The 27,912-nt window shown below is 32.1% G+C and overlaps 1 protein-coding gene across 1 annotated transcript; it reads right to left on the reverse strand.

Annotated features, from left to right (window-relative positions):
* On the reverse strand, window positions 1-27,895 carry LOC126739672 (T-complex protein 1 subunit gamma). Its single transcript, XM_050445452.1, has 11 exons — window positions 27,717-27,895; window positions 27,594-27,655; window positions 27,205-27,381; window positions 19,649-19,846; window positions 19,353-19,589; window positions 19,215-19,298; window positions 19,018-19,153; window positions 18,761-18,948; window positions 12,299-12,503; window positions 5,840-5,998; window positions 1-323 (listed from the first exon to the last, which is right to left on the reverse strand). The coding sequence occupies exons 1-11, from the start codon at window positions 27,751-27,753 to the stop codon at window positions 160-162; spliced, it is 1,647 nt and encodes a 548-aa protein (XP_050301409.1). The 5' UTR covers window positions 27,754-27,895; the 3' UTR covers window positions 1-159.
* Window positions 27,896-27,912: the final 17 nt, after the last annotated feature.

Consider the following 27,912-nt stretch of genomic DNA (forward strand, 5'->3'; position numbering starts at 1 on the left):
TAACAACTCTAATTAATAATATTATATTATTAGCAAAACTGGTGGTAGTACAAAAATTAGCGTTTCAAAAAATACATGGTTAATACTAAACGTTAAAATATGTGTGAAAATGCCGCGAAAAGAAAAAGCTAATGAAAAAAAAACAGCTTTAAAATAAAACTAGTCTTGCATGGCGGATGGGTCCGCCATTTGGCCGGGTGTGGCCGGTTCTTTATCCTTTTTCTTCGATCCCGAGACGATATCGTCGATGCGGAGCAACAAAATGGCGGTTTCGATTGCCGTTTTGTAAGTTTGGAGTTTGACCGCCAGAGGTTCCCAAAGACCTGGAAGTTCACAATAAAAATTGTAATAAATACCAGTAAATACATCCTTGCATGGTGTCAATTTGAAAACTCAATTTCAATGCTCTCTCTAATTAAATTCGGCTCAATTAAAAAAATTAGAAAAAATAAATTTGGTACAAATGTTTTATAGGTAGGGGGAAAAAGTATTGAATCTGGTTGTGTTTTAAACGCAACATGTCAAGTGACCCCAGAGAAAAAAAGCGAGAGATAACGCCCCAACATAAAAATTTCATTCACTTTGTTAATAATAAACGAAAAAGCGTTCATACTGATAAACGTGGGGTATATAAACTAAATTATCAAGACTGTGTGCCACTTACGTCCGTAAAACCACTAAAAAACTCGAGACAAGAATTAAAGAACACATTTCTAGACTAAATAAATCAGATTTTCAATTACCTTTAAAAACATTTAATTACAATTTTTCCAATTCGCAGAACAGCAAAATTATACACCCATTAAGACATAAGAACTTTAAAGAGCTAGATTATTTAGATGAATTTGAAATTGAAAAAGAAATAAAAATTAACTCAGACTGATTAAACTTGATCACGTACAATCGTCGTAGTAAGAACCCCATAAACTAATTAAAACTTCCTTTAACTTTTATACTAAATGTCCTTCCCCCTCCCCCATACGTCATTCTATTAATTTCTAACTATTTCTGGATTCTACACTATTTTACTTTTATTTCATTTTATTTTATAACCCATTTAAATTTGATCTTCCGGGTTCCGATATTTTTAAGTTTTATTCTAACCGTAGCTGTTTTTCATATTGTCTGTGGTAATACAGATTTTTAATTCGCTGTACTTTGTTATTTTATAATTCAACTATGTTATTTTGGCTTAGTTTGTTTTTACCTGACTGACAATCCCACCGTACCCTATAAATTTTATTATGTTGTATTATTAATAACAATATAATGAAATTTATTCCCTCCCCGTAAATTTGTATTTCTCTATATTTCATAATCACGGTATTGGCAGAATCATATTTACTAATAAAATTCATTACCACGCCGAACATACAAAATTATTCAAACAAAAAAAAACCTTAAACTCCGTTTAGAGTAACGTTAAATTATACTCAAAGTATTTGGAGCAAAACATGTTCTTAGCACCTAAAAGGGATGGAATTTGAGCATTAAATGGTTTAGAATAATATTTAACAATAAAAATGTTTTTCTACTGCCGTGCGTAAAGTACTCACTTTACACACTTCCCATGGTTCGTAACGTTTCACTTTTTACGTACTAGTGCCTAAAAAATCTTTTTACGCACTAGTCGTTTAGTGCCTAAAGTAATTTGGTATTTTTTTAACGTTTTCTTCGGTAGTAGAAAAATTTCTGTATATTACACGTGTTTTACACATGTTTTTTTATTCATGGGAATGGTCTCAAAAATGTGACAATTTTTCCATTCATAAAAAAGGATCATTTTACACACTTGTTACATAAATAAATATTCTTTTATTTAATATAGCATATTTGATTTAAATTGTACTTTTTTTCGACCCTCTATTTTTTACCCTTTTTCAAAGTATCTTTTGGGATATTATTAGATAAATTAAAATATGGATTTGCATTTCATAAAAATATATAGTTAAAGGATATCTTTATGAAAGGGATCATTCATTGAAAATTAAAACATATAAATCACAGCCTTCTATTCCAATGAAGTTACTGACTTAGCGACTAGTTTTTGATAAAAAAAATAATACATCAATATATTTTATTACAAAGCATCTCAAATATATGGGTTCATAAGCTACGTTTACAACGCGCGGATCTATTAGGTACATAGATCAAACGATAGACTATTTTTATTTAGTACAGCCCTGTTTACAAGGATTGATTTTGAGGGTTAAATTAGTGCAGGACTATCTCTAGGATCAAACTGTCAGTTGAAGTGAGTTTAGACGAAGAATTATAGGACATAACTTCTAAATCTTTGAAAGTGTTATTGTTTAAAGAAGTCGTAAGCTAACATCCAATAAAACGTCAAACTTGTCATTTTGGTACTTCAAAATAGGTCCTAGCTGTTTACACTAAAAAAACTAAATTTAATCTACCCTGTTTGGGAATCGCGTATCACCAAATTCGCGTATCAAGTTTTAGTGTGCTGCCGTTTACACCGAAAAAAAAACTAAAAAAAAAAAAAACGAAGAAATAGTCCTTGTGACCTCATTTGATCCAAGTATTAAATATTTGGTACCCCCGTTGTAAACGTAGCTATAGTAAGACATACTAAAGAGTTTAACCCTTTACCGCATCATGTGCCATATATGACCCAAACTACAAAAATATAAAAATATTGTCTAAAATTAAGTTATATTCCTTTACTGCATACTGTATCATATTTGGAACGTACCCGCTTACACAGCACAATGTACACATCGATAGTATTGTTCAATCATACGACAGTTATTTCGCGTCAGAGACTGCCGCGCGCTATTTCACGCCAACAGCTGATTGATACGTTTTGTTTGCAAGTTTTTTGTTTCTTAAAATTATAATATATATATATATATATTTTCAGTTGTGGACACAAAGAAATTTTATGGTACTCTACAACATAGCTAATATAGACTCCGATGAAAGTGATGATCCAGATTTATCTGGCGACGAAGCTGAAAGTTGTGCAAATTCAAAAATACAAACCAACCAAAACGATCCAGATTCAGAATCCGACTATTCATCCGATGACGATTTGCCCCTATCAGAAATTCGAAAACGAATATCGAAGAATATTGAATGGGACGAAGGTAATCTATTGAAAAACGATAACGAAATTCAATTTAGAGGTTGTCAGGATCTTCCGGATTCGATTCGTACGCTTGCAACTCCAGTAGAATACTTCAAATTCCTTTTCCCAAAAGAGCTCATAAGTTACATTACAGAGCAAAGTAATTTGTATAATATCCAGTGTCAACCACACAAGCCTGTCCATACAAAAAGTCATGAGATTGAACAGTTCATCGGAATCAACTTTTCTTACCCAAATAAGAGAAAGACTACTATTGGTACCACGTGAGGAACATCTTGCTATAGACGAGCAAATCATTCCTACCAAAGCCAGAAGTCAACTAAAGCAATATAACCCTAAGAAACCTCACAAGTGGGGTTATAAGAACTTCGTTCTTAGCGGAATTTCCGGGTTCAGCTACGATTTCGACCTTTTTGCAGGATCTCAAAGCAAGCAAGTTCCTAACGGGCGCCCCAATTTAGGAATGAGTAGTAATGTTGTAATAAGGTTATCCGAGAGTATTCCAAGGAATAACAACTATAAAATATTTTTTGACAATTGGTTTACTAGCATACCTTTGATGATTTTCTTACATAAAGAAGGGATATTGCCTTTAGGGACAGTGAGAGCCAATTGTATACCATTACCATCTGAAAAAGATGTGAAGAAAACTGGTTGTGGCACAATAAAAGAAAAAATATCTCGCATAGATAATGTGGATATTGCAACACTGTCATGGTATGATAATAAAGTCATGACCACCCTTTCTACCTATGTTGGTTCTGAACCTCGTGGTGAGAAAAAAAGATTTTTCAAAAAAGAAAACGCTCATAAAATGATTGAATGCCCTAGAAGTGTTTTTGTTTACAATAATTCTATGGGAGGCGTCGACCTTCTGGATGCCATGTTGGGATTTTATAGGATTAAAATTCGATCAAAGAAATGGTATTTACGCATATTTTTTCACATGTTGAATTTGTGTTGTAGTAAATGCTTGGTTATTGTGGAGACGCAGCAATAAAGAATTTGACCTACCCCTTAAGGACTTCAAGCTGGCCATCGCTGATTCTTTATGCAATGCTAATAAAGAATATAAAAGAAGAGTAGGACCTTCAGCAGAGGTTCAGACATTATATGCTATAAAAAAGAAGCGTGGACCTACCAAAGAAATTCCTCAACAAGAGGTGCGTCTTGATAGTATTGACCATTTACCAGAATGGAGTGAACAACAAAGATCAAGATGCAAGTTTCCATTGTGTGAATATAAATCTTTTGTGTCTTGTACGAAATGTAAAGTTTTCTTGTGTTTTAATAAAGACCGAAATTGTTTTTTGAGGTTCCACACTGAATAAATGATAATGTTGTTGCATAATGTTCCATATATGTCACTTTCCATTTTTTTATAAATAAATAAAGCAAATATTAAACAAAAATTTTTTTGGTATGTTTTACATAAATAAAGCGTATTCCTCCATCCCTGGGAATTTTTTCGAAGAAAACAAAAAATTCATGCAGTAAAGGGTTAATAATCCAGCATGATTTGGAACCCATCGTATGAATATTACAAATATGACTTACAGCATATTCAAAATAAAATAACATGTTACATGAGTTTTAGAGAAAACAAATATTACAACAATAACGCCTCTTCAATTGAGTTATGTAATATTTACAACATAGTCACTTGAGATAATTAGATCAAATTTTGCTGTAGTGTATCTTTTTTAATTACTATTGATGATCCACTATATTTATATAAACTTCCTCCTTTTAGTATGTGTAATCTCTATAATAAAATACAGGATAAAATAAACTTATTTAATATTACTTTACCCGAACCAAAAAGAATTTTAAAAACAATGTAATTAGTTCATAGTTGAGTAGAATAATTAAAATTTAGGATTTTAATTTGTTATAGGATTATATAGTTACCCAATGTAATATAACCTATCAAGTGCAAATAAATAAAAGAAATCGAAGGTATATTTATTTAATATAAAAAAATACAAATATTTCTGATAAGGTATCCCTTGAGATGTAATTATAAATTTTTTTTTTATGTCCAACATTGTGTATCTGTACAGTTTTTGAAATTTGAAACATTCAGCTAAAGCAGATCCACAGTTGGAAAAAAATGGATTTAATCTTTTCCGTGACAGTGAACCAAGTCCCTATTACTATACTTCGCAAACAGATAGCAGTAGTTTTTTTAACTCAGCGAGAAATTAGCAATAACATTTCAGAACCAAAGTGATCAAAAAATCGTCAAATTCAAAACATTGAAAAAATCAACGATTTTTTAATACCGATCAACAATTATTGCAATCTAAATAAAAACGCAAAATCCACAGTGCCATAGGATAACATGCAGAACGTAAATTACATGTTTTGCCTAACTAGAGCATCATCAGACCTACAACTGTACATAGTTGTGACGTAGAAAATGGAAAATTCAACCAATAGCTTACCAATCAAAAACAAAACACATCACACACACAAACCTAAATGATGCATTTTTTTCAAACTCCCTGTACAGATTATTTTTAGGTTAAACTAGTGTGTTTCTCTTCTTCTATGTTTATTGGTAATTCATAAGGTTAAGATATTTACTCTCTTTATATCAAATAATTGTGAAGCCACCAGGATTGAAAAAAGTCAAATGATTATGTATTAAGAACTCTTATTTTCAATATTATTGAGTATGCAATTAAATTTATACTGAGACAATATTCTACAATTTTTTTTTACCTTTTTCCTTCTGCTCAACCAGTTCACCACTTTCGCCATCGATGCCCCAAGTGCACGGTGTGTTTGGGTCGGTATGGTTGGCATGTTTCGCCCTTAAAGCGGTCAAGGTCTTGATAGTGTTTGCTCCGCAATTTTGGGCCAAAGTTTTCGGGATAATTTCTAAAAAAAAAATACATTGTCAGTATCAGAAAACGTGGAATAATAATCTGGACCATCATAATTAGAATAAACCATGGAAAAATAATCAGAAAATAAATTAGCAATTTCATCACCACTTTGGCATTTAAGCATTGCTTCCCCAATAGAATCTCGAAAGTCTTACCGGTATTGGAACATGCTTCTACCAAAAATGTTGTGGATTTGTAGCAAACTATCTTGTGGCCCTATTTTCAAGAATATTGCATTCATCTCTAAAGCTGTGATTTTCATTAGCAATATTTTTTTTTAATAATCAATTTTCTCAACTGAAGAGTTAAATGCATTGGAAAATTTCAATTTTTAAATCTCTAAAATAATTTACAGAGGAATTAGCGTTTCTACCGTCCAAATATTCATCCCAATTAATAAAGCATAGTTACAGTTCTTGAAATCATAATAAGGATTGCGATGCCTGAATGGCGATCCAGAATATCTCCGGATCTGGACAAAATTAAGTGTGTGAAAATCCCGGCATTGTACAGTTTAATCAAAGAAAAAAAATGAATCACTAAAATTATTTTATTCTCAAAGATCCCGGAATCTAATACCAGAACAATTCATAATTAATTACATGTTTTAAATATAATAGTTGCAGTTGTTAACGACCAGGTCGGGGGTTGGCCAAATGTTTTTTTCTCAAATACATCGTATTATTATTACCAATATAGCCAATCTGAGTGGAGTGCATTTGTTTTGTTGTGCAGGATTTAATTAATATAAGTGCTCATTTACTTCCCAATTTAATATGGACAATCAAAATAACGAAGGAGGTAGCGCAGGTATTGTTTTTTTATTATTTCAAAGGATTTTAATTTTAGTAAAAAATATTTATGGATATATAGAAGCTACCACTAAACTGATTTTCACGACTTCTTTGAATCAACTTAGAATTTAGAGATCTAGTATATATTATAGAAATTTATAAAAATAATAAAATGATAATGCTCTAGATTAATATTTTCCTTAATTATCTGTAAAAGTTTCATCCACTTTTGTAAATAGATAACAAAAACATGATTTTTTTTAGAAAACCCCTTAACATAATTGCTGATGTTTAATAAGGGATCTATAGCTACACTAACATTTAGGCTTTTATAGTAAGAAAAACCAATCTGAAGAGTTTCAAAGGTTTAATGCTGAACTAAGAAACCAAATGGAGGTTTTAAACCTTGTATCAGAGATAGCAAATCAAAATAACTGTGATCTGATAAAGGAACTGAAAACACAACTAAGTCACTCATACCCAAGTCTAAACAAATATTAAAAATAGCTTACCCCCCTCTTAGAGAACTGCATTCAACATATATCTAACTTAAATCTGACTGATTCACATTTTATATTTAAAGAACAAAAATAGTCGGTATGAATGTATGAACTTTTATGGTATGAATGCCCCACTAATTAAACATACTGTGAGTCTTAGTGTGTATCTTTTAGTCAAACTTCTTAACATGTGTATTAAAAAATCAATTTTCCCCAGTGTGCTCAAAATCTCCAGACTTGCCTATATACAAGAAAGGTGGAGAATTGTGCCAATTTATTCTAGAATAACAGATTATTTTGAATGTACAATCTTTTTAGTGCTAAGCAGTTTGGGTTTAGAAATGCAAAATCTACTACAGTGGCAATCAATCATTGATAGATCTAATAAAGGATGACATAAAACATGGGTGAGTTCACTGGGGTCACTTTTTGTGATTTAACCAAATCTTTCGACTGTGTCTCCTTCAGAACTGTTCCGATAAAACTAAAGTACTATAAAGTTTTAGACTCTAGCGCTAATGGTAATCATATTTTTTTTTAGATCTTAAGTAGTGAGTTGCAATGCTCTACAATCAGGTTTCAATCACTTGGATTATGGGGTCTCTCAGGAAACAGTGCAGGGACCATTGCTCTTTCTGATTTGCAGGGTGTCCGGAAAGTCAACGAGAATACTGAAGGCGCTGATGGAGCAACACCCCAGAAAAACATAAAATTACCTTTAGTAAAAAATCGATGGTTTTCTAGATATTGGCACTTTAGTGGAAGTCATCAAAATCCTACTCATGGATCAGATTTTCGATAGTCACGCCTTAAAATAGATATTTTTTAGCTTTGGAACACTGAATAGCCATTTTACTGATCAAAGACAAACATTAAATTAAACAGCCTTTTAAGACAGTTAATAAGACATCTTTTCTAAAATGAGGTATTACTTATTTCTATTTTTAATACCTCAACTTTGACCTCTCATACTGGACCAAAAATGTTTACGGCAACCTGGCTAATACCTTATATAGTTGGCTCATTTAATTTACTTTTAAAGTTACTCAATTATGTTACCCCGTTAAGATCTTGAGCTGCGTAATTTATTCGCTGTCGTAATTCAGCAATATTATTTATTGGTCTTGCATAAATCTTTTCTTTTATGCAAAAACCCCAGTAAAAAAAATCGAGGGGGTTTAGGTCTGGACCTGAAAGGGCATAAAATTGGACCAAGGATCCATCTGTTGGGGTAAGATTGGTTTAAATATCGACGAACTTCATGGACATAATGTGCCGGGCAACCATCATTTTGGAATTACATTATTCGGCGACTGGCCAAAGGAACATCTAAAAGAATTGGTAGATCGTTTTGACAAAAACCTAAAAAAGCCTGCCAGTTTAAATTTTCTGGTAATCCGAATGGTCCAATTAAACGTCCATTCGAGTTACCGGTCCTCAAGTTTAAATCGGTACTGCGACCTTTCTTCTCGATTAGAGTGGAGATTTTCCAACTCATAAGTGTGCAAATTGTGCATGTTCATAAAGCCATCCTTTTCAAATGTACTCTCATCCGACCACAGTATATTATCTAAAAAATTCGGATCCCCTTGATTTTTTTGCCAAATTTTGCGGCAAAATTGTAGGCGTGGTTCGTAGTCTCGAGGCAGAAGGTTTTGCACCCGTTGAACATGATATAAGTGATATTTTGAATATTTATATTGAAATCGCCTAGTATTGTCGTTTACTACCGATTTCGGTATCCCTGTTCTTCTTTCGATTGCTCGTGCCAAAGTAGTCGGATCATTTTCAATTTCTTCTAAAACATGGTCAACCTAATCAATACGAGCTATTTGCTCTCGAATAGGAGCGCATAAGACATCCTGCCTTCGGAATATGAGCGATGAACCTTAATGAATACACGATAGTCAGGATAACGGGCCAAATTTAGATATCTTTCTCGATAGAGATTAGATGCTGCTAGAGCATTTCTTCTGCATTCACCATAAATAAGATGCATGTTTGCATACTCTTGGGCGGTATACGTAAAATAACACAAACAGCTCCAAAAACACAGTCCACAGAAAAATGAACTCAAAAACAAAGGGTAACAGAAACTTTAGGATACAAGTAAAAAAGTACGTAATTCACAAAATACTGTAAACAAACTCCATTCCAAAAATGTTTGTCAAAATAGCTATGGTGATAAGAATTACCTTCGCTCGTGATTTTTTAATTTTCAAGTTAAATAAAAACATTTTAAACATAATTTAAAAATTTATTTAGGTTTATCACTTTATCACAATAACATTAAACCGTTTTTTAAAACATATTGGGTAATTTTAAAAGTAGATTAAATGAGCCAACTTTTTAAGGTATTAGCCAGGTTGCCGTACAATTTTTTAGGTCCAGTATAGGGTGTCAAAGTTGAGATATTAAAACTAAAAATACTTCATTTTAGAATAGATGTCCTATTAAATGTTTTGACTGTTTGGTGTAATGTTTGTCTTTAATCGGTAAAATGGCTATTCAGTGTTGCAAAGCTGAAAAAAAATATCTATTTTTAAGGCGTGACAATCGAAAATCTGATACAAGAGTGGGATTTTGGTAAGTTCCACTAAAGTGCCAACACTTTAGTGAAAGTCACGAAAACCATCGATTTTTTACTAAAGTCATTTTATGTTTTTCTGGGTGCTTATGAGTTGCTCCATCAGCCCCTTTAGTATTATCGTTGACTCTTCGGAAATCCTGTATCTGAATGATCTTGAGAGTAGTGATTTAGGTACTGATTTTATTCTATTCGCGGATGACACTATATTGGAGAAGAAGGCTGGTGCACTTGCTGATCTGCAGATAAGTCTGGAGGAGACGCAGTTGAGGGTTACTGATTCGTTTTAGGCTAATAAATTAAGCATGAATCCTAATAAAAATCAAAAAACGTTTGTGACTACTCGCAATTTGAATTTCCAGGATTTTGCAAATCAACCAGTTACTTTTCTGGGCATTAAAATTGATTCGAAACTTATCTGGGATGCAAATGTTGATTAGTTATGTCAGAAGGTAACTTCTGGTGTCTTTGCTATACAAAACTTGTGTAGTGCATAGTGTATCTACTAAAGAATAATTTGCATGTGTTCATTCAAGAATATCATATGAAATTCTTGTCTAGGATCATGCAACCGATGCAAGTCGCATTTTCTCCATTCAAAGAAAGGCAATACAAATTCTTTCAAAAAATTTTAGGGCAGACTGTTGAGCATATTTCTCTAAGCCTAATATATTGACTGTTCCTAGCCTATATATATATTTCATTGTCTCTTGCATGTTAAAACGAACATTAATAACTATGAAACTTTTGAAGACATACATGAGCATTTCACGAGAAATAACAATCATATACACACTGCATTTCATAGAATATACAGCATTAAAACTGGTCCTTCTTTTTATGGGCCATTGTTATACAATAAATTGCCACTTCACATGAAAAGGTTGCCTCTTAACGAGTTTAGAAGAAAATTCAAACAGTACCTTGTATCTAAATGTTTTTTAGTATTAATGAATATCTAAGGTATAGTTTTATGGATCTTGTAAATAAATAGGTAATATTGATCATTTAAGGCTTGTGTAAACTTTGTTATGTCGTATTAATACCAATAAACATCTTATCTTATAAAAAAAAATATAACGGTTAAGCCAAGGGTTTAACCAAAATAAAAAGGATAATTTTACGTTGTATGTACACGTCATTCGAGTGACGTGTATCGAAATGGCGTAGATAAACGAACAAACCCGAAGATGTAAAAGTGAAAGTACTGAGTGTCCGAGAGAGTCGAATTTTGTTGTATTACTTGGAGGTATGTACTGTTTTATTTATTTTAAGAGCATGCTTTTTTATTTTTTTGTCATTTTGCATTATAATTATTACTGCAGAGACGTTTTCGTCTGACGATTGGATATACATTATCTTTAAATTTTTGATTAATAAAATTTATATTTTTCTATTTTGCATTAAGGGTTGCTTTATTTTATGGGTTCATTCAAATAAAATTAAATTTAAGGGGTGAAGTGCTACATTTCATAGTGGATTTATTTGTTAGATTCACACTTAAAAGGAGTTCCAAATTTTGATTACTTTCGAATATTTAAATATTACTTTAAAGGGATGAAAGGTTACAGGCTTATACTTAATGAATTTATTCGCTAAATTCACGCTTTACAAGAGGTTGAAAACTTTTCATTAGTTTTCAAGATTTAAATATTATTTCAAAGGGGTAAAACCATAGAAGCTTGTACTTGGTGAATTTATTCGCTAAATTGACATTTAATTAAAAAAATAATTGTCAATCTTTCTTTTGTGGCATGACATCCAAGTGTTCACCACACGATCCATGAATTTACCGAACCTAAGGGTGAACCGGCATATTCATCATATCCTGGTGGACCAAAGAGAACTCAAGAGTTTTAGTACTTGTGGAGGGGAGGTCATGCCGTAATCGCTCTGTACAAAGGGGCTTGGTGCCTAAAGATCCTCCTGATATTGAATCTTCTTTTGTTCTTTTAAGAGGTTATGTTTCAACGATTTGGTAGTTATGGAAGTTTATTCGTTAAACTTCCTTCTTAGTGGGGTTTCATTTAAAGTGGACTTATTCGCTAAATTCACATCAAAACAATCAGAAGAATGTCTTTAGGAAAGGGAGTTAAATTCAAAATTCAAGTTTTAAAAGGACAAATATAGAAATTGAATAAACAAATTAAGTATCAGTTGTTGATTCTATAAATACATATCCAGTTGTCCAAAATTGCGCCAACAACCTATTTTATCCATTTTAATTTTTATTAGCTTTTAAGCATATGTAATTGAGTTGATTTACTGTATACTGTTTGTCTATTTTTATTCTTGGTAATTTAAAATTTGACTTAACATGTAACCAATGGGCTTTATACCCCTGAAATATTATTGACAAAGCACGTAACCAGTGCACCTTTCCCTTGAAAATATGAGGACACTAAGCTTACCTAAAGCATGCGCCAAAGCCCTATAAGGGCCATGAGTAGCTTTTTGTAGCAGCTGTTGAGCCACGGCCATTTCTACGGCCCCACCACCCGGTACCAGACGAGGCGATAAAACAATATTCCTGGCCACCTGTAAAGCGTCCTGTAAGTTACGCTCGGTTTCGTTGAGAATGTCTTTGCTGGCACCCCGGAGGACAATGGTACAAGCCTAAAACGTTATAATTTTAAAACAAGGTAATGAAATAAAGTAATAAAAAATAAAGTCTTGTTTTCTTACGTATTACTTATTTTTATAGACTATAATTTACAAAAAAGGGAAAAGAAAGCATGTATTTCTGTCCCGAATATGTACAGTAAAGGATGTAAGATGTATGGGGTCTTTCACCATATATTGACCACCCCTCTACAGGGGTTAGGCAAAAAGTAAAAAAAAAATTATACAAAACTTTTGGGGTTTTACTTACTACAGATGATCAGTTTTTTCTTATGGAACATATACAGGGTGTTCCATAAGAAAAAACTTATAAAGAGAGGAATTTTCCGATTTCAAGTATATATGATTTAACGACTTTTAATTAAACCGTTAAAAAAATTAAAAATTCCGAATGATTCCGAAGATGTTCGAAAAAATACGAAATTTTTGAAAAATCAATCAATTTTATTTTTTTCTGAGCTTATTTCTTATCCGATTTTAAAATAATTTGCACTTCTGCACTGCCACTTTTTTCGTGCTACATGATGGGATTTTTATATTTTATATACACACTTGTATCATCACAACATATTATTGTTTACAGAATCCAGTCAACAGAATTTTTACAACAGTCAACAAGTATTCAGAAAAATCAGCAATTAGATTAATCTTAAGTTAGTTTTAAGGTTTAGTTTCTTAAGTGATAAATGTATATACAGGGTGTTACTTTGAAAACTTTTAATGCAAATATCTCTGAAACTAAAAAAGTTAGAAAAGCGCAATTTGGTACAAATGTTATTCAGGTAGGGGGAACTGCAACCACCATATTTTGGTTATAGGGTGAGTCACCCCTTCGGCCCGATGCACCCAACACCAAAATTTTAAAAGGCACCACGCCTTTTGTGATACCTTAAATTAAAGGTCTTTTGGAGTAGTATTTTCCTACACAAGAATTTGTCTTAAATTTTATAGAGTCAAAGAAAAGTATAAGTTTAATAAAATAAACTCTGTTTTTGTGAAGTGTTATTTTATTTAATTATATATTTAATAAACATTTTTTTAGAAGGTTTATTAAATATATACATTTCAACTCAAGAGTAATACGTATTTTTTCCGTTTCGTAATTCTAACAACTTTATGGTAAAGGGGGGGGTTGTTTACAAACATAATCATCAGTTCACTGTTGTCAAATTTACAAGCACTTTCAAAAGACGAAATTTTCAGCTATATATCAACACATATAATATTAATTTAACTTATTCAAGTTAGATTTTGAACTAAAAAGAAAAAGTAGGAATAGATATACAGTGTAATCCGCATATAATGGACTTGAGGGGACCAAGAGATATAGTTCATTATACCCGAGTGTCCATCTTATGGGATGAAACAAATTATGTATGCACAATTTAATTAAAAACTGTATTTTATTAGTAAACAGGTACATCCATACATACATATGTAGGAATATGTACATACACAATCATACATATTTAAAAAAACATTACTTCTCAAAAAAGTTGGTTATTTTACTTTGAATCGAGTGCTTTTTTATATAATTGTTTTGCAAAATATAAGTTTAAGTTTATTTAATTTTGAAAACACTTCAGTGCTGTTCTCTTCCTGTAGAAAATAACGTTGTAATATTTGTACACAGCTAAGAGCCTCTTCTGTGGTTACCTCGGTTTCTTCTGCTCTATCATCTTCAATATCTTCAACTTCAGGATTGGATTCCATATTAGTAGTAGCTGTTGCTTTTACTATCCCGGCATGACGAAAACAATTATGGATCGTTTGCGTAGAAACCGTATTCCATGCAAGACTTAACAAATTTACAGCTTCCAAAATAGTAATACTTTTGTGAATATTGGTAGTTTTTTCCATAGTCTTCATTATTTTCATCAGCATTTGTTTCCTATAAACTTGTTTCAAACTCCAAATGACACCCTGGTCCATGGGCTGTACAACTGTTGTTACATTAGGTGGTAAAAAAGTAACTTAATACAATGGAGTCTAATTTCCGGATGAGTCGGGCAATTATCCACTAGCAATAAAATTTTTCGATTTTCTTTGAAGAGCTCTCTTTCCTACTTTTTTAAATAATCTTCAAAAATCAATGAGGTCATCCAAGCTTTTTTATTCCAAGAATAGTGCACAGGAAGAGTCTAAACGTTTTTAACACACCGGGGATTTTGAAATTTTCCTGAAACGACAAAGAATGTATTGAACACTTAAACCACAGTATGTATTAAACAACAAAACAAATCTAAAAATTTTAATCGAATTTAAAGTTTCAAATTACATTTATGAACTCTTAAACTTACCTATAATGAGTAATTTTCGTTTCTCGGTTCCAGAAACATTAGCGCAAACCATTGCTGTGATACGTTTTTTTGACATCTTTCCCCCACTACATGTTTCACCTTTTAACTTGTGAGTTTTATCGGGCAACATTTTATAAAAAATCTCAGTTTCGTCGGCATTAAATATGTCATTCTCTGTATAGTCATTACTTATCAGAGGCCAAACATGAGCCAACCAGTCATCTGTAATATTTCTATCTACTGAAGCCGACTCACCGCATATTTTTCCAAACACAATGTTATGCCTTTTTTTAAAGAGGTCAATCCATCCAGAGCTGCATGTGAACTCCTCGCCGATTAATTTTCTTCTAAAAATCTTTTGCCTTGACTTGTAACATTGGCCCACTTACTGGAAAATTGTTTGCCCTTTTTTGCTGAGACCACTTGAATAACATTTCGTCGACCTGAGGATGTGAAGACAAACGCATTTTTTTCTTCTTTCGGTAGTTAAGTTCCTAATCATTTTAAATTTCTTTTTCTTTCTCCCATAGTAGAGGACATTCACAAAATTAAAGAGTGGTGCATCTGCAATCAGCTTGTATTCAATGTTGATAAGACTTTTGTTCTGGGCTTTAAGTGTAATGTAGAGGGTTTTTTGTTTGATGAGCAGAGCGCACTACATGGGTGGGGATTATTGTCGATTTCTTGGCCTCTTCATTGATGAGAGTTTAAGGTTTGACAACCACGTTTTGGGCCTCGCTGCTAAGCTTTCTTCTGGTTGTTTTGCAGTCAGGGTTGCCAGGCATGAGTTGGGGGGTTGTTTGCTCGTTCAGCTTATTTCGCCTTAATGAACTCTCATATTCGTTATGTGTTGCCATTTTGGGGTTTGTGCTCCAAGGGACTCCTTAACACAATTTTTACTATTCAGAAAAAAGCTTTAAGGTATCTGTGTGGTGTTGGTCTAAGAGTCTCTTGTAAACCTCTTTTTGGAACTGAAAGACTTTATTATTCTTGTTTTATGTTGGTTCTTGCCTTTTCTTTTCTTCTTTTTTGGTTTTTTCTTTGATTATATAAAATATGCTTCTATGTACAATCAAAATCGATTCTGTATTGTTTTTTATCCTGCATCCTGTATAACCAAATAAATACTAGTATTATAAATTCTAGGATTAGGAAGCTTTTAGCACAAGATTGTAAACTTAGCAAATAAAGTATATTTTGACTTTGACTTTTCGCGATTCTTCCAAATATTCGATACAGTGGATTTTCTTAACCCCATTTATAAACACACATTCGCCTGAGAAGTTCCTTTTTCAATATCACTTATTATTGCTAATTTTTCATGTAGCGTAAAACCTCGTTTTACCTTTTTCTCTATCTTTTTTAAAAGTCTCGAGACAAATACGGCACCTCGAATAACACCCACAAAACAACTGCAAGCGCGAGCACGAATAAAAGCTTATTTACTATTGCATCAGAAAATATCGCTTCGGGGAATTCCCAGAAAACCTCGCTTATGATAAGACACAGTATACTAATTTTTAGTCCACTATAAGCAAGGTTCCATTATAAACGAGTACATCTTGTCCGAGGATTTTACATGTGTTTAAGCCGGGACTTCAAAATTCGTTCATTATAAGCGAGTTCATTATAAATGGATTATACTGTATGTTATTCTAAGCGCAGAAATAACATCTTCAAAGCAAAACAAAAATTATTAACATTCTTATTCCTAAAACCACTTGAAAATTTGAAATGGCAACATCGCAGGCAAAAGCTGATGTCATCTTGACAAACGGCTTTGTGTTTACATTCGGCATTTGTGAAGTTCTGTGCTCTTTCTTGGTTGAAAAAAGAAAAAGGTTGAGTCATTCCAGAGTTTGTGAATTGTAACGATAGTAAAAACTTGTGCCGTTTGTGCCGCACTATGGAAAAAAAGGCGATTTAAGCCGATCTTTTCACAAGTAAATACCGATATTGACATAGTATCATATCAAGGGACAACTGTCGTCATAAACGTAGAATAATAAAAACTTATCTATGATAAATATAAAATACTTAATTTTCATAAAAATGCTTTTTATTAGATAGGTACTTTTACTCTAAGGAAGTATGTAAAAAAACGCATAAAGAGGTTATAAACGGTAATATTTTTTTATAATTTAAAGCATAATCTATTAATAATAAATATTTATCATGTAAATATTTTTTGACGACGTCACTGGTAAAGATTATTTATGTTGCGATGTTGTTGCATTTTTCTCTAATATATGTACGTTAGCTACATTCATTTAACTTTGAATGTTGACTGCTTTATAGAGTGTCTTATCATTTCTTTACGAAGAAAAATGCTTCTTATTTTATTAAACAGGAATAGTACTGTTTTGCGCCTATCAAAATAGTGATAAATTTTTGTGATATTATAAAGTGTTTTCTTTTGCCATTTCTATACAAGCATTTGACATCATTGCATCAGAAATGTTGCAAGCAAACAAACTGCCCATAGTTCCATGGCAATGCTAATTCTAGCCTTTCAAAGTTCTAAGTTTTCCACCGATTCCGGTTTCTTCAAATTTGAGAATTAGTCGCCTCGTAAAAGTATGACTTACATTTTTTCCAAGATTTCTTTTTTCAGGAACGATTTTGAGAACCATAAATATAAATTATTGCAATTCTTTCAGTCATACTGTAAACTATTGTGTGAGACGGTGAAAGGTCACAAGACGATGTACAATGTAAAATATTTTTTGAAATTAAGTTCACACACTCAAAAACCTAAAACCTGCATTCCAACTTAGTAAACCAACTTTTTTATCGGATTAAAAAATGTATTATCACTTTTTTGACTGTGAAGTACAAGCTAACACAATTGACTGAAATTGGATATTGATTAGTAACAAACAAGAAAAAACAGTTCAGCATCAAATACTTGATTATCTTTGACAACAGATATTTTGTGTATGGGCTTTTCCACACACGGTATTCTGGGTTGTGATTTTTTTATTCAATAAAACACCAATTTTTCGGTAAAATAATTTTCGGGTAATAAAAATTTTACAAAGTAAAATTCTGATTCTAACCGAATCTTGTGTTATGAACTGTTTAATGACCTGTTGGCCTGAAGTTAAAAGTGTGAATGTATATAAAAATATGGATGGAGTGGAGAATGTGGCTGTGTAAAATGCTTATATAATGAAACGTTGCATTTTTGATTATAGGAGGATCTTTGTACTATTTGTCGGCTTTAGTAAGGAAATTGAATAAGCGGTTTTAAGAAATTTAAATGTAATAACTCTGTTTATAAAGCTAAGACTGTTTATAAAACTTAATATGCCGCCTGTAATAAAATATTAAATTTATATCATGCGGCTGGCGCGGCGATTAAATAAATTATAGTCTAAACAACAGATTTATTACAAAGTGTGCATCTATTCCAAGGGAAGGCTGTCAGAATATTAGAAATGGGTTTAGGAAATATTATTATTTTTGTTTAGCCCAAAATGGAAAGCATTTTGAGCATTTAATTAAATAAAATAGCACTTGTTTATTTTATTTAGCTTATACTTTTTTTTGAGCCTGTATAAAATTTAGGAAAAATTCTTATGCAGGTTAATACTACTCCAAAAGACCTTTAATTCAAGATATAACAAAAGGAGTGGTGCCATTTAAAATGTTGCGATTGGGGTGCATCAGGCCCAAGGGGTGACACCCTATAATAACCAAAATATGGTGGTTGTATGTATATTGTGCCACAGTGCGCTTTTCTAACTTTTTTAGTTTCAGAGAGATATTTGCATTGAAAGTTTTCAAAATGATACCCTGTATGTGCCTTTGTATTCTGTGAATGTTGTAAACGTTGATGAAAGAAACTAAATAAATGAAATTAAGGCTTACACTGAACACAGAATGCGCTGTTAAGGGTTTAGACACTCCAATTTAGGATACCATCTATACTACTGAAGTAATCTTTACCTTAGGATTTTTACATTTGGTAATGTAGCAAAAGTATTCGTCTCCAAGTTTTTTAACTTCAAACAGGCCGGCTCCGGTTCCTATGTCGGATTCTTGCAGTTCCTCTGTCCGGTTTACGATGGTCGCGCCGCACGCTCTCGCTATTCTATTATTGTCGCTTTTTCTTACTCTACGAATGGCAGTGATATCTAAAAGCATTAAGTTTTAATAAAGATATCTGGAAGGTTTGAAACTTTGATGGGTTCTGAAGATCATACCTGCTTTAAGTAAGAAATGTTGTGCCAAATCAGAAATTCCCTTTTCAGTAAAAACCAAGTCAGGTTTTAGGGCTATGATGTCATCACACTGCCTTCTAACATGTTCCTCTTCTAACTCTAACATTTTCGTAAAATCCTTGAGTAAAAAAACACAATTAATTGCAAATTAGCTTTTTTTATTAGTCAAAACCACTTACTCCTTCAGAAACAATTTCCACATTGGTTTGAGATTCACCTTTTTTATATTCCAGTGAGCAATCCAACAATATGATGCGGGGATTCTAAAAAATAATAAAAATACTCCTTCTCCTTTATAATCACATTACATGGCTTACCTCTATGTATCTTTTCATTTTTGGATGGGTGACATCCTTATTTAACATCACCCCATTCAAAACCTCAGAGTCTTCAATGGATCCTCCAGGGATCTTTTCAACTTTGGCATATCTCTTAATATCCACTTCTGTTCTACCATTTTCTTCTAGCATGACAGTGTGAACCGCATCCAGGGCAATTTTCACCGCCAAATCTGACCATTTGCTTATGAATTTTGTTCCAATACAACCCCTTACCTGTAAAATTGAACAATCAACAAAAATACCCCTTTTGATACTTAAAACTTGTTACTTACAACATTACTTAAAGCAGCCTTATCATTCTTATCAATGGGAACACTGAGGGGGCCTTCAAGTAAAGTGACCATATCCTCAAGGGCTTGTCTGTAGTTCCTGATAATTACTGTAGGATGCATTTGTTGTTGTAAAAATTGTTCTGCTGCTGCCAACATTTCACCGGCAAGAACAATTACGGAGGTAGTACCATCACCAACCTATTATTTTATTAATTTATTTATTAATACTTATTAAAAAGCTCAATCACTAAAAAACATGAAAAAGTAGTATTACATTCCCCTAAGAGCAACATAAATAATGATAAAGATCAGGTTGCAAGCTCTTTAAATGAATTCATTGTAAATATTGTCTCAGAACAGCTATACAACTTTAATATGATACCGAGACTTTGTGTAGCTCCCTTTAGATTATTAAATATAGATCTCTTTCAGAAAATAGACAACTTCTTTCAATTTAACCCTAAAAACCAAATAAAGTAAAAAAAGAAAAGCAAAACATGTAATGTATAAGAGACAGACAAATACAATAACACTCTAAGTGCTAAAGATAATCCCCAAAAAATTCATTTAGGCTGTAGTATATTTTGCCAAGTTTAAGTTTTTTTAGGCTATTTCTAAACTGCTTTAATGTTGATACTGATTTTATTGAATTCGGAAGATGATTAAAATATCTTTATACCACCATATATTATAACAGATCTCCTAATCGATTCTCTTGTTGGTATGGGTGATCATTAATTTGTCGAAATCAAACTAGATTTTTTCTTAAAGATCAATGATGCAGTTTCCAGGATTTAAAGGGATGGCAGGTTAAGAAGAGATTCAATGAGTGAGTAGTAGACCACTCTGGCCAACTGTTGGCCAAGCTCCTGCGGCACGGCACCACTCTCACCGCAAAACATGCAGAAAACAGTTTTTTACTTAACTCCAACAAATGATCTTCAAAACGAAGCTGCTCGTCAACTAAAATCGCTAGAAACCTAGCAACCTCTGATGGCTGTATAATACCATCATTCAAATACAGGTTGCCTAAGTCACAGTTATATTCTACAGCCCTTGTCTTCTCAGCATTAAAAACCAGTCTATTGGCATCGCACCAGTTTTTTACAATATTCAGATCACCTGCAATTATAGTGCTAAGATTTTTGGTGATATTATTTGCCATGAGATTGAGCTATCGTCACCAAATAAGGTAAAATTCCCAGCAATCTTGATTCTAGTTAGGTTATTAACCCTAGCCGTCCCCAAATAATAATATTTTTTTGTAGGATCCCAGAACCGGGTCAAAATTGACCCTTTTTTTTGTAAAATTTTTATTTGAAAAAATATGGGAATCATAATAAAATATATTTCTATATTTTGCTTTACGTTTATTACAAAAATAAACAACTAAAACTTTTTATTCTAAATACATATACCCAAAACCCTTTCACAGTAACGTTCGACAGTAAACTGAACAACAAAGCAATAAATTGGAAAAATACGCAACTTATCTTGTTTAGATCTGTAAAAAAGGGAGTTTTAGCATATACCTATTTATCCCAAAACCGGGTCGTCGGTGACCCATCCATCATTTTTTGAAGAAAAAATTAGTTTTTTCTTAAATTTTTACCAAATAATGCATTGTTATGATAAAATTTGAGAATTCATGGACGCTCACTGAAAAAAAATCAGGAAAGCAAAAGATATTTCAGGATTTTTAAGTTTCGGGTCATCGAAGACCCATATTCGGTACGGCGAGGGTTAATGTAATTTCAATTAAAAATAAAATACGGCCAAGAACCGATGTCTGAGGTACGCCCGACTGAACCTTTAAAACTTGTGACCCTATGCCATTCGACACAGAACCTGAGTACGCCCTCTCAGATAAAAGGACAACCAAGACAGGGTTCTGCCATGAAACCCACAGCATTCTAGCTTGGCCAGCAGTATTTGATGATCCACACAGTCAAAGGTCTTGGATAGATCGCAGAACACCGCTGTCACAGCCTGATGCTGATTAATACTCACATAGATGTGTTCTAGAAAGTGTTTAATGACATCATGAGTCCCTTTATTCTGTTGGAAGCCAAACTGGGCTGGTGTGATGGCGTCAATACTACGGAGGTAGTTTAGAATTCGAGTCTTAACTTACAATCTTAGACAAAGTAGAAAGTAAGGAAATTGGTCGGTAATTTGATGGTTCTTTGCGATCACCCTCCTTATAGAAAGGTATCACCATAGCTAACTTTAGACAAGACGGGAAAATGCCTCCTTGCCAGCTGAAGTTTATGGTAAATACTAGGATCTCCAAAGCACTGGTTGGTAGTTTCAACAATACTTGAGACGAAATTTCAGGTTCTCCATGAGAATTTTTATTTTTTAAGTCAAACATAATTGTCTTTAAGTCGTGGATATCAGTACATTGTACCGAGTACTTTGACTCAGAACATTATGCCAAGTATCGATCGTCTCCGTTTTTTAAGGAATGTTTCTGTTCCTAATTCTTTTATGTTTTTGCAAACAGATATCCACGAACTAAAGACAATTATGTTTGGGTTAAAAGATAACAATTCTCATGAAGAAGATGTGCTACAGAACAAAAGAATTGGTTAAGGGAGTGAGACTTAACCTTAAATGTGTTAGAAATTATCTTGTTTTGTTTCTCAATTCATTTATTATGATCCAACTTTCTTTTGACTTATTTGAAGCTAATGTATTCGTTGTCCATAATAAGTGCTCTTTCTCTGCTTAATAAGCTTTCAGTAGACAGATCTACAGTTATTGCAGTATGCAGTAAACCGCTCATCATCAGTATTTTCGTAGATAATTAAGACAACATTGGTTAGCTCCAGATCGTCGAAGAACAGGTGGGAGCCAGAGTTTTTTTTCTCAGTTTTTCCTTTATCTATCTTAATGCAAACGCTATATTGAAAACATCTATAAGAATGACGTGTAATATGGAAAGCTGATCGGAAAACTGAGTTATGCCCAGCCAGTTAACAAATTTTTTGAAAAATTTTCGTGCAAAAAATACGTCTGATTTCTTTTTGAGACAACACAATTTTTCAATGGAAAGTGGAAATTTGGCTATCACCACCTCATGATCAGAGAGACCAGCGCTCATTATATCAACACAGTCACAAACAGGACATATTTGAACAGACAATCAAGTAGAGCACCAAAACCATTCACAAAACGTGTAGGATTATAAACACACATAGCCAGGGAGTAGGAAGACAAAAGATTTAAAAAAAAAAACTGATCCTGAAGATCTAGTTAGGTAGTTTACATTCAAATCACCACCAAGAATAATAATTTTACTGTTTACCGGTAGTTGAAATAATAATGTGTCCAATTTTTGTATAAATACATCTAGAGAAGCTGTTGGTGATCGATATTAACAAATTACATAAAAATTACTCTGCTTGCAACAAGCAAGAGAAAACTCAAATACAGATTCTTCACACAAATAATTGTATCTGTCTCCAGTAGCAAATTCACCTAAGCAAGTTCTATCTTTAATTAAAACAAGTGTGCCTCCATAAACTGAATTGGATCTGGAGAATTATGATACAATCTTATATCCTTCCACTAAAAAGCATTCTTCTGGAAGCAACAGGTCAGGAAAATTAATGCTTTCTAAGTAAATATACAACTCATCACATTTGTTATGCAAGAACTAAATGTTTAGCAGAAATGTTGACAATATATCTTTATTTGTATTAGTAGAGTTTTAAACTAAATCGGAGTTAAAATTAAAAAAATTGACATTTGGCACCCCTTCTATAGAAAGGGCATTATCTAAAAAAATACTATCTTGTATTTTTTCATTTGTTGGTCTTTTGATAATAGGTGAAGTTAAATCAACTGACTCAGACACACTCACATTTTTAAATACAAGATTAGTACTACATCGAAAATTCATATGTTGCTGAATATTATTGCAAATATTAATAGTCCTTAGAGGAATTCCGCTTTAGTATCTATGAAACAAAATTCACCCTGAAAAATTTGATTAAGCCTTTAAATGTATAAATTAAGTTTGCTGTTAAATTTAGATATCCTGATATTTGTTTCATTAGACATTTTAAAGAATATATACAAAACTATAACATTTGTATGAACCAAAACATTTTAGGACTGCATTTTTATGTTCTCAAATAAAGGATATTTTTAATTTTTAAAATTATTCACACCTGCATAAATTATAACATAGTCTTTAAGTGTATCTCTGCATAGGCTTAATAATTGATTAAATTTTACAATGGTTAAACTTGGAACTAAAAACATTCACTAAATTAAAGCCCTGTTGATCTCCTTATATTAGAATAGTTTGATCACTTTTTGTGCCGATCATATTTACAAGATTTTTTTGGCATCATAGGTTGTGGTATCAATTGCGGTTTCAGTTTGTATAGACACATTTTGACAATCATGTTTTATAAAAAACTCTTTGTTTATAACTCCTGTAGATGAAGCTGAAAGTATAAGTGTAAGTCAAACCTACAAAAACAAACTCTCAAGCAGATAATTTATGACAACTTACCACCAGTAATTTTCAAAAAAATTATGAAATCAATGGTCCCGATACTGGAGATTTTAATAAATGAATCTTTTCAAAAAGGCATTTTCCCAGATTATTTGCCGATGTAGTACTTCTGCATAAAGGACAAGACAAACAAGAAATAAATAATTACAGACCTATCTCAGTAATTCCAGTAATGTAAAAACTAATGGAGAAACTTTGTCTTAAAAGTGTCTTAAAAATGGAGAAACTTTGTCTTAAAAATTTATGGAAAACAACAACATTTTAAGTAAAAGTCAGTTCAGCTTTATAAAAAATAACTCTAAATCTATTGCAGTTCAAAAAGTAATATCACTCAATCAAATAAAATCACCTACAAAACAAGTTCACCTATGGACTATCATGTGATTTTGAGAAAAGCTTTCTATAGTATTAATCTTGAGATACTACTTCAGAAAACTCTTAAATATAAGATAAGGGGTGTCACACTTACCTGGCTTACAACTTACTTAAGAAATCGGAGGCAGATAATAAAGTTGTGCAATGAGAATGATGAATCTACTTTTTCAGAATGGGAGGGGACCACAAGGGTCAGTTCTAGGACCAACTCAATTTCTCCTGTATATAAACTATTTACCTTTATGCATAACAGCTACAAAGGTACTACAAACATAATATGTTTGTAGATGACAATTTTTCTCAGAAAATTTACTATTAGAGTCCAGTATAGAAGTAAAAAATAATATAAGACTGTAAGGGTACATTTTGAACAATCAGGTAAACTGGAAAAATAATATACTATACATGTACACTATACATATTTTGAATCTTACCTTAAATATAGCATATAATTTATTTTGTTCTAGGATATCTCAAATGACTGGCAGATAGCATTCAAAAATATTACTTTATTAAATAAACTGGAACATCTGATGTGATTTGTCTTATGCCAGACCAGTTTGCAAACTCCTCCACCAGGCAAAGACAGAATTTAATTTTATATCCTAGTCATCAATCTACCATCTTTCAAAAACTTCAAAACTGTTAACTAATTTACCAAACAGCTATAAAAATTTAAGCATCAGAAAATTCAAAAATATAATAAAGGCCCTGCTAATAGAAAAGGCATATTACTCTGTACAAGAATTCCTGGAGGATACATTAAATTAATTAATACAATTTTAACAGGCTTTACAATTCCTAAATTTTTTAAACATAATTACTACAGTCATATTATTCTGATAGTCCTCATGTATAATTTTGTGCATGGTAGTAAGTAAAGATACATGATATTTTATACTTGTTTGATTTTTTTTGTTTGGTTCTTAGTCTTTAGATTTCATATAATATATGAGAAAATTCGATAAAGCTTATGTAAGCTTCTGTATCTTTTTTTTTTTTAATTTTATTCAATAAGGTAAACTGAGAATAATAAGATAATCATCATAAATGCCTGTCTACCTAAAGGTCTCACAAAATTACTAATAATCTATATAAGAAATATAGGATCATATTAAACTTAAATCTTGTTTTTTTGTCAAAATCTAACCTTTAGTTGTTTTACTACAATTTGGTAAAAATAGAGGGAAAATGTAGCCTTAGTCCAGATAAGTCCAGGATGCAACCATAATCTGTGCATTTGACAAAAAAAGATGCTTCTGATATTGAAAAGTTGAATGGTATACATGAATGTACCATTCAAGTATTAATTGTTACTGTTTAGAATTTGTGTGTGTGTATTAAGTAAGTGTGTAAAATTGCATGAGGATTAGCATTTTATTTGTGGAGAAAAGACAATATTATATTGACTCCACTTGAGAATGGACTTTTTCCTTAATATGAGATGTTTCTGAGTTAGCATTCTTTCTTAGTAATTTTCAGTATAGATTTTAATATTTTTCATGAATATTTAAGTAATGTAAGGTATACCTAATGAGACAATGGAAAATTAAAATGTGTAGCAAAATACATAGATTTTGCATGCAAACTGTTTTAAACTGAGTGACCCAATTTCTAAAAGTAGCCTGTTGTAAACCCTTAAACAATAATTGAAAGAGAATCATATGACTCTGTAAATTCTTGTGTATTTGATATCTCTATCCTCATTAGTTCTTACGTGATACCTAAGTTTTCCTTTAAACTTAATAAGCTTTTCAATCTAAATGATTATGAAGTTGATTAGTATTGATTTAGTCAGCAAAAACTATGTTGAGATTTTGAATATACTATACTTCACTATAACCAATCACCTAAAACCATTTCAAATACTTTAGCCACAGAGTTCAAAATAGTAACAGGTCATTGATTTATCACTTCATTCCACCAAACCTTAGGAGAGATTGAACAGCTGTTAAAAATGTGCAAAAGAGGCTTTAGGAAGAAATTACCACAACATTAGAACATACTTCATCCTGACACAGAGGTATGTCAATTGAAAAAACATCATGAAAATACTGTGCAAACCAATTTGCACATTATGTCAATTGAAAAAACATCACGAAAATACTGTGTAAACCAATTTGCAATATGGATCTAGTAAAATTATGATCTAATGAAATTAATGTTCTCCCTCAACCATTTTAACTCTGGTTTAAATGATTCAATATTTGTCTTTGCATATCTATTAATGTGTGTTTTAAAAGGAAAAGGACTTCACTTTTCAATAAATTTATAAAACACTATCATACATCAATATTTAAAGAATCATCAAATGGTGGAAACAGTGCTACTTTTGTAAAACATGTAATCCAATGTTATATATGCTGACAAGAATATTATGATCAAAAAGAAAATTAGCAGTTACTTCTGTGGTATACCCATTTTTTAAGTTTTAAAAATATTGTCTATGCAGGTATTTTTCCTGTTATTTTTGCTAATTGTAGATTTGTAAAAAAGAAAAAAGCTCTTACTTTTTACACAATCATGTTTAAAAGTTAGGGACCAGATAATATTTCGAGATATCCACCCCCATATCTTAAAATACTTTCAGCCCAAGTTTGATCACATACTTAACTAACTAATTTAAAAAAATATTAATTTTGTATATTACCTCTTCATCTTGGGTTCTAGCAATTTCAATCATACTCTTTGCGGCAGGATGCTGTACAGTGATCTCCCTTAAGATAGCATTACCATCATTAGTCATAACTATGCCACCCATGGGGTCCATAAGCATTTTTAGCATGGCTTGTGGACCAAGACATGTTCTAATTACATCTGCTATTTGCTGTAAAGGAATGTTAAAACTATAAGAGATAATATAAAGGTGAAATTAAATAGGTTAGGTTAACTGGATTTTTTCTTGTTAATTAATTTAAAGATTCCGGTAACTGGATAAAAGTGGTTTCTTTATTCATGAAAATGAGCTATTTACTGGGATAACTTATAATAAAAACTCTATTTAAACTAATAAAATGTAAAAGCACGTGAAAAACTCACCTTTCCGGCATTTATGTTTTCCAGCTGAACTTTTCGGCCGGATTCCCTTTTGGTGTTTTGGCCTAAAAAACGTCGTATATGCAGAATAACATAGAAAAAGAATGAAATAATCGATCTACTTACTTAAAACTAAAATGGGACCTCGTCCACCACCAAACATTTTAAAATTTGTTGTAAATTTTTCGAGAACTAACGAGAAACACCAAAAACTCGTTCTTTAGCAATGAGGGTTGATTTGACAGTTGCGACAGCTGTGACAGTTATGACACTTTTGACAATTAGGTGACAAATGACTTATAAGTTTGAATGCTAACAGATT

The sequence above is a fragment of the Anthonomus grandis genome, chromosome 8 (genome assembly GCF_022605725.1).
Source record: "Anthonomus grandis grandis chromosome 8, icAntGran1.3, whole genome shotgun sequence".
In the NCBI taxonomy this organism is placed as follows: Eukaryota; Metazoa; Arthropoda; class Insecta; order Coleoptera; family Curculionidae; genus Anthonomus; species Anthonomus grandis.

Excerpts from the sequence above, each read along its gene's own strand:
- LOC126739672 (XM_050445452.1), bottom strand. The coding sequence starts at position 27,753 with ATGTTTGGTGGTGGACGAGGTCCCATTTTAGTTTTAA. Across the intron at positions 27,656-27,716 it reads AGGTCCCATTTTAGTTTTAA|GCCAAAACACCAAAAGGGAA; the intron begins GTAAGTAGATCG and ends GACGTTTTTTAG. Across the intron at positions 19,847-27,204 it reads CTAGAACCCAAGATGAAGAG|GTTGGTGATGGTACTACCTC; the intron begins GTAATATACAAA and ends ATAAAATAATAG.